The sequence below is a fragment of the Antrostomus carolinensis genome, unplaced genomic scaffold (assembly GCF_000700745.2).
Source record: "Antrostomus carolinensis isolate BGI_N321 unplaced genomic scaffold, ASM70074v2 scaffold32054, whole genome shotgun sequence".
NCBI classification, from domain to species: Eukaryota; Metazoa; Chordata; class Aves; order Caprimulgiformes; family Caprimulgidae; genus Antrostomus; species Antrostomus carolinensis.
Window position 1 is genome coordinate 1 of NW_010309290.1, and position 8,480 is coordinate 8,480.

The 8,480-nt window shown below is 41.6% G+C and overlaps 2 protein-coding genes across 2 annotated transcripts; one reads left to right on the forward strand and one right to left on the reverse strand.

The window, feature by feature from the left end:
• The first annotated feature begins 1,150 nt into the window (after positions 1–1,150).
• Positions 1,151–1,423, forward strand: LOC104523484 (keratin-associated protein 19-2-like). The gene has a single exon (XM_010166078.1). It carries the CDS (start codon positions 1,151–1,153, stop codon positions 1,421–1,423), a length of 273 nt encoding a protein of 90 aa, XP_010164380.1.
• Positions 1,424–6,545: 5,122 nt separating this feature from the next.
• On the reverse strand, positions 6,546–6,869 carry LOC104519886 (claw keratin). The gene has a single exon (XM_010166077.1). It carries the CDS (start codon positions 6,867–6,869, stop codon positions 6,546–6,548), a length of 324 nt encoding a protein of 107 aa, XP_010164379.1.
• Positions 6,870–8,480: the final 1,611 nt, after the last annotated feature.

An 8,480-nucleotide genomic window follows, 5' to 3' on the forward strand; every position in this document is an offset into this window, starting at 1 on the left:
CCCAAAATTATTCCTCTCCATCCAACTACAAAGAATTCCACGCAATTTCCCTAGAAATATGCTGAGCCCATTTCTTCTCCTTTTGAGATGAAAGAAATTCTAAAGGTATTACCTATGTGTCATAACATCAAACTTGGAAAATATGAAAATCACTGACTCCAATTAAATCAATTGAAGGAATAATGCATGCAACAAGATATGTTGTATAACTAACACCTCGCTCTAAGCGGGTATATATACGGACCTACAACGCCGATATTTCATTCGCTTCTCTCGAGCTACTCCCCTCGGTGAACCAGGTAAGTCAATATTGACTTTACTCTTTAATATACGTATATTTTTGGGTATATATGTCAATGTGTTTGTATAAATATTTGTACCTGTGTGTGTGGACATATATATATAAAAAAGTATATGTATGTACGTATATATGACATAAAATATGTATGTATAGATGTTCTGTAAGCAATTTCTTGTCATTTTGGAGCTAAACCCAAACACAAAATTCTCTGCAACGTCAAGGAATTTCTTCACTTGAACTTTTTTTTTCTTGCTCTTCCTTCTGTTTATTTACCACTAGGCTTCCACACTGGAAATTTGAAATTTACTGCAACAATTTTGAAGTCAGAAGTAATTTCCAGTTCCAGGTTATTTTTATTAGGTGTTGGGAATTCAGATCCCTAGATAAAAAAACTTTATGAAATATTTACTACTTTAAGTAGACATCCTGGAAGGAAATTCCTCCATTTCCTTTGCATTCTTTAAGTCTATCCCACACTGAGTGGCTCCCAGCACTAAGGGAGGTAAGGGGATGCATGTGATGGGCTGTTGGTCTCATCTGAATAAGCATCAGTATTGAAACTGGCATATTTTTCCTTAATTTATTCAAATTTCTCTAACTTCTGAGCTGGCAAAGTTCAGTTCTGAGTTGATCAAACCCATATTTTTCTATATGTAGTCGTTTTCTAAAGTTGAGGGGGAAAAACAAACAGAAAAGTTGTTTGGGATTCAGAAGATGGACCTGCAGAAGGGAGCAAATTGCATTTCCTCAGCTCTGTCCAAGCTTTCAGCCTTTCCTTCTGCTGTCAGCAGTCCATAACCTCACCTCACTTCTGTGTGTGTGTTTCAGGTTTACCTGCATCAACCAACAATGACTTTCTACAGGGATTTCTGTGACGATGGGTGCTACTCACCTTATGGCTTTGAAGACCTCTATGGTTTTGGGGGCCTGAATGGCTACCGATTTGGCAGCCCATATGGCTTCTTCCAGGACCAGTATCGATTTGTGAACCCATATGGCTTCAGAAGCTTTGGGAACCTGTATGGGAACAGAGGCTTCGGTGGCTATTATGGGTTTGGGGACTTCAACAGATTTGGGTACGGCTACCCCTTCTTTTCTCGTTTCGGCAATAGATACAATTAATGAAACTGCTATCCATGCTGAACCAGCAGAGATGGCAACCAAGATATGAAATGCAGGACACGGATTCATGGCTAAGATTTTGGTGCTGAGAAACGCCAAGCACCCAATGCCCTCTGGCTGAGTTCAGTGGGACACGTGGGTGTCAGGCTGTGTAAGACTACCCCATGCATAACCTTCTCTAATATCTCCTGTTTCTTCAACTATTACTCTAAAGGGCAACTTGAATTTACAGCAAGTACTGAGGCATCTTTACAGCGTGTTGAGGGAGTAAAGCAAGACTTTCAGGTGTGAGTAAAGTGCCTTTAAGTTCATTTACAGCCACTTTGTATTGCCATAGTAATAGGAGTTTCTACAGCCACCATGAACAAGTCCACCTTGTTCAGCTATAAACTTCACCAAAAATAATATCTAGTAGAGAAGCTTCTGTTACATATCCATGCTGTGCCTCATCTGGCAGTGAACATGACTTACAAGCAATTCTGCGAGCAAGAAACACGTCTGGACTGTCAAACTCCACCTTTGCCACAAGAAGAGAACATCATCCAGCACTGAACACGCTCTGCTTGCTGAAGACCCTTTTGTAAAACTGAAAACTTCTTCTGTTTCTCACTGTTTCTCATTTTCATTAAAATTACTTTGCTTAATCGTATCACATGTCCAGTCTTCTCCCTTTGTCTGTCCTCGTATGACACTGTAAAGGGACCAGCAGCTCTGCCACTTTAACCAACCATACAGTAAGAGGGAGGTCTAGGCTCCAGATGTGAGGGAGTAGCACCACATCTCCATCTGAAATGCTCCAACCTCCACTCATTTCCCAGAGTAGGAAGAAGTTCTACCTCATTTTAACTAATCTGTAATCCTGGGTTGACACGAATACTTCCCCAGAAAAGGGCATCACCTGAGTGTCTATATTACCAAACACATACTTCCAGGAGCAAGCTGGGTTTCATGCTTGAAAAAAGTAACTTTCAAAAGCAAGAGACTGAGTGGAAGTCTCATAGTCTGCCAAGGAAAGACAGCAATGGCACTCAAGGTTAAAGACACCTAAGAGAAAAGACCAAAGGCAACCAAGCTCTGACCATTTGCTGGAGAGATCAACTCCTTTGCAAACTGAACAGCCAGGTTCTTCAGGGAGTTCCTGTCAGCCTCTACCATGTAATTTTAGGAGATTGAATAGTCTTGATTTAGATTTAAAATATTAAAGATTATAATCTGGCACAGAAAAAGGTGGCTCAACAAGCATAGCCTAGACAAAACTGCATGGATCCCATGCAAGCCCAGTTATACATCAAAGACATCACCAGGAGTCAAAAACCTTGTTGCAGAAGCAACTGTGAGGGGGCACCTCCAGGCTGATTTTCAAGAGACAGCCTACATGGCTACCCCTTCTCTTCTCATGGTGGCCACCTGCACAACCATTTCCTCAGCTGACAGAGCAAAGTGAAGGAAAAGGTCAAGAAAATAACTAGTGGAGCAGATTGGAGAAGCACTTTCAGAGGCAGAAAACCATCAATAGTTAGCAGAATAGTCCCCAAACTGTAAATGCTATTCCTCCAGTCCAGAGTCCATCTCCTTACTTCCATGTCATTGCTTCAACTCAAACCATTTGACCTCGAACTGGACTGTAGCAGAAGACAAGCTCCACAGATCCATTTCTTTGTCTGGAAAGAAGCAGCCACCAGCCAAAAGATAGGTCTGGTCTGCTGCTTTGTTGTTCCGAGCTCACTACTTTGTGTCCTAGTTTGTGAGCAAGACAGAGTCAGATCAGGATGCCACAGGAAGAGGGTAAGGGCAGCAACCTCCACCCTAGCCTCCTAGCAGGGCATGTCGGCAGTAAACCAACACAACCCTTTGAAATTGGTAAAGCTATTAAGACATCTTTTGTAATCCTTCTTCTAGCTGCTGTCAGCAGCAAAAAGGGTTGGGTTCCCTAGGGAAGAATATTAAGAAATGATAGAGTGTCCCACCACAATAAATTCTGTTTATCTCCTTGGATGTCCTCTGGCACACAAGGCTTTACCCACCTGCATGTATCATGCAGATGGGTTTATTTAGAGATGAACAAGAAGAGGTAAAGAATAAAACACAGAAAGTCAAAGATCTGGGTGAAATTCTCAGCCTGCCCATAGTCCTTTGGTCCCAACATCAAGTCCCTCTCCAGGTTTACCAATGCAGCAGTATTTACGGTGTTTCTTCCCTTCACCACATCCCACTCATTCCCAGAGGAACTATCTCTTCTGACAGCAGGTACAATCATCACCCAATGCCTGGGGAACATGGCCCACAGGCTGTAATTGTCTGCCAACCCCAGCCTTCCTAGACCTGTCACTTCCTTCCACCACATTGCCTCAGAGCTGCCTGGGCACCACCTCGTTTCCCTTTTTGGTTTGAAGATTCCACAATTCTAAGTTGTGACTCCAGCTTGGTGCACAGCACTGAGGTTGCCCCAATGCACCTTGCTACTGATTCCCAGCTAAGAAACCTCAACCATCCCTTCCTCTTCCCTCACTCCATGCATCCAGCGCACAGCCAGGATCTCCTGCTCTGCTGCAGGTCAGCCTTATGCAAACACTGAAGCCCAATCACCACACAAGGAGAGAAACCAATTTCTCACCCCAGGTGCCCCTACCACATGGCTCTGAACCTTTAAGTTACCAAACAAGCACTGGATCATTTTATTACCTATTCATTCAAGAACATCAGGGTGACTCAAGAAGCCCCAAATCATTGTAGAATTGGAGTCCAAACCATTCCCCAGCTCTCCAAGCATCAGTCAATAACACTGATGCTCATTTCTCATGGGTCCATCCTAATATCTCAGGAAGCTCCGAATTTCTCAAACAGCCATGCGTGTGTGAAGAGCATTTTCCCTGTTTCATGGGGTTTTATACCCTGAGGCTTCAGAAAAGTTGGATGATTAGAGGAACTTTGTGCCTGACTATGAGACATTATCATCATAGATGACAGAGGGTTAATTTAGCTAACAGAAAACTAACTCCTATAATTTCATTTGAAGTTCTGAATGCCAGTCTGAAGCAGGATGTATTTACTGCATACATGTGGCAAATTACCAATTTAAATGCACCTTGAGAACAACCCACACCAGGCATGCTGCAGGATGTGCCTCCAGCACAAAGATTCACTACAAGAGCAAGAATCATTTTGAAAGAGTAAATTTATCCCAAATGAGAAATTGGGCCCCTGACTATTGCACAAACCAGATGAGAACATTTCAAAATATTTCTTAAAGGGTGCAAATATTACAATAAAACCTTTAAAGAGAAGGGAAAGTGGACCACAGCATCAGAAAATACTAGAAACAATGAGAAAAATAATAAGAATTTGAAAATTCACCATAATTAGATGAATATTCTTATCTCCTAATGCAATCATGAACCTAGGAGACATTAACAAATGCTACTACTACCTTAAAATTACATTGGTAGCTTCTTAGTAAGATGCTCAATATCTTTAGTCCTCTCAAAGCCTCAGAGCAAGTCACATGAGTAGCCTTTATAACAAAATCAATAAAAGTTGAATTATAAATAGGTCCCTAGAAATCCACTGGCAAAATTTCCTAATTTTCCTGCCAGTTGGTGTTTTGTGGTCACTGCAAGTCTCAGCTTATTCTATCGAAAGTGCAACTTGAGAGGCCTCAATAATAAACTTCAGTTCATTTCCAAACATACCATTAGCATAACAATAAAGAATCCTTCCTCTGGCTTTTGAGGTTTTGGGGGATTTCTTTTTTGTATGGAAGAATTTATGTGGTCTGCAAGAATCTGGTTTAATCACCTCGTCTAAGGCTCACCAACAGTCAATTACACACTATTAGAATGCCTGGTCAACCCTGTTTTCCTTACACATAAGGATAATAATTCTCCAAAGAGTGACTTCTATGAAATAACCCAGCATTTTCACATCAGCTTGAAATACTAAATTCTATTGTTTCTGTAACAAATTGTTAATACGCTACTTAACATTTCAAACACACACAGCAGCACGGAAAGCTTGACAAATGTTTATTATCAATATATTCCTGAAGAAATTCAAAATTTTATGAAAGAACATCACCATCCATTTGCACGTGCGCAGGTTACATTGTTGTAAAACATTGAGCAGAGCAGTAAAGCCAGAAATTTCATTTTTACACTCAAAAATAGCTGTTCTTACATAAGACTTGGGTTGAGATTCTTCTTACTAATAGCAATGCACCTCTGCTCTGATGTATTGTCATTGCCTAGATGGGGAGGTTGAGCCTGAGGACATCAGGTAACACACATTGTGCCCAAAAAAAAGCCAATATTGAGGAAAGAGCAAGACCAGGACCAATGAAAGCAAAGATGGACAGCAGTTTCATGAAGGGACAACTACAGCAGAGAGGTTCCTGGTGAAAAGAAGATGCAGACACACAACCCACTGCCAGATCTCTCAGGAATATCCTTGTCCTGAAGCAGATCGATAGGATCAGTTGGGTGCAGCAGGACAAAGACACCTGAATTAGGAGGAGCAGAAGGGAAGGCACGCACGCGTAGAGGCCAATAACATGTTGCAACACCACGTTTAATGAGAAAGAAGCAGATTATACAGAGGCAGGATTATATAGTACAGATTACAAATTACCCACAGCCTGTGGTTTGATGCAAGGTGATTCATGTAATAACTGATGTTGCTTCCCCTGTTGCAGTTGTGCTGATGCTCAGCCCTGATCACAGCAAGATGCGTACAGCACAGAAACAGACCACAGGCTGGTTGACTCCACCAACCTTCTTTTATACATCAGCAGACATAGAAAGCACCTACAAAGGGATGTGAAATTTATCTCACATCTGATCCTTTTGACAAAATGACACCTACAAGCCCCCAAGAAATAAGCAATATAGTCCAATAGCATCAAGAACAGAGCACTTTAAAAGGCATTAGAAAATGAAAATCAGGAAGGGTCACCCAAGAAGGATGTAAATGGATTTTTCAGAAGATCTGAGCATCTACAGATGCTTTTAATGGCAACACCAAATGCTTAACCCTTCCTAAATGCCATGCCCTGGAGCTCAACCACATATCTACATCCTGCTTGTCATCTCCTGGGCATTCTTCTTTCAGCAGCAACTGGCAACTAGGTTTAGCATGGTCTACAGCTTCCAATTGGGTATCCCCGTCCCCATTTGGCACCACCGTAAACCTGTGACCCGCCAGGAACATGGGCAGCATTAAAGCCAGCTCCAACTTCAGGGGCTCCTGCAGATCCGATGACACTCTGCTGTGGGAAGGTGCTGAGGATGGGTCCAGGGAAGGTCACAACCACCGGCGGAGGGTAGATCACCACCTTGGAGTCAGGACACTGCCGGACACAGGGCTCGTTGCAGCTCTCAGCAATGGGCTGTGGCACAGCCACCCCACATGGGGAGGCGTTGCCATCAATGCATGGGTTTAGAGTGTGCACCATTTTTGAGGGATGGTTTATCTGAAGCACAAGGGAAGAGTATAAAAATAAGGCACAAATTCTTACAAGTTCCACAATCAAAAATTCTAATAAAAGACTACCAACAGGCTAGAGGGAAAAGCAGGATTTTCATAGCTCACTTGCTAGAAGACACCTGTAATTCTTGTCTTGAACACAAGAACATCTGGAAATGAGCTTTCATGAAAAAATACTTGGAGCTCATCAACCAGATCTGCAGTTACCAAAGCTGAACAGTCACAAATTTATTCTTTCAGATCAAGAAAACCTCAGATTGATATCAAAATATTTGCACGCGATTCACCCTAATCTTAAAACTACAAACAAAAGCTTTGCTAGGAAGAGGAATTCAGATGAAACTTACCTACTTCACAAGAGGAATAAGACAAGAGAAATGGTGGTACAAGATCTGATGGCGAGCACTTTTATACTCGCCCTCAGACTACCCAAAGCATGAATCACCCGCGTGCATAACATCCTAATCGATTACTAAACACATTTCTTTCAAGACTTAACTTTCTTAATGAATGTCAATTGTCCCAAATAAATCGCTCATCATAATTGCAAGCTTGTCCTTCTACCCCATGTGACCTGTACTTTACTGCCTTCCAATCTCTGCTATTTCAAAACTTTATATAGAGGGGATATTCTGCCTCTGCATGTTAAAGACAAAAATGTTTATATGGTTCGTGCTTGATGTCCTCCATGGACTTGTTCTTGGGCAGGTGGTAAATGGCCACTTGCTTGGAAGAAAATATATTTGACTCAATCCAAGAAGACTTGCAAAAGAGAGAGATTAATCTGTGGTTTTGGTTTAAGGGTAGCCAGGATCATGATTGTGTGATGAAATTAGGTTAATACAAAGCCTGGTCAAAGCTCTAGCACAGTGAATTTTATATAGAGTTATAGATCCAAATAAGTCAGTGCAGCTTTTCCAGACACCAAGCATTGCATTTCTTTAAACACACAAGCTTTAAAAATAATTTTAAAAATATAAGGTCATATTTTATATGGAATTAAATGCTCCCTACTGTGAAGTTATAAATCACAACCTGGTGAGGGGAATAGCAAAAAGACAATAAATAGGGTGTGGCTTTAAGCAAAAACCTTGTCAAGCATTTTTTCCACCGAGTCGCTTCTTCAATAAAAGGGCATCTAAAGCTATTATAATAATGACCCATGTAGCACACGTAGAACAAGTGGAAGATGCCTTTTGCAATCCCAATTGCTGATGAATTGCAAGTGCCACCACCATGGGGTTATCATCCACATTAAACAGTGGCATGAGGAGGAGATTTTTTGACACTCAGCAGTAGAGTCAGCAAGAGATGTCAAGGATGTCAACGCCATGTGCCAACAGAGACACTCCCACCAGGGACCATAGAGTGTAGCAACTTGTCCATTCTGATTTAGACTTCATCTTACTTAAAAACAAAAATATTTTGTTACGTTTGTAGTAATAGAGAGGATTTGATTGGTCTGTTCTATTATACAAAACCTCATCTCAAAGCCCTCTCCCTTTCTCCCCACAGCATGTTCTTGCAAGATAAAGTCTTCCTTTGGTGGAGTTAGAAGCAGATGTGGTCACACTGTAGA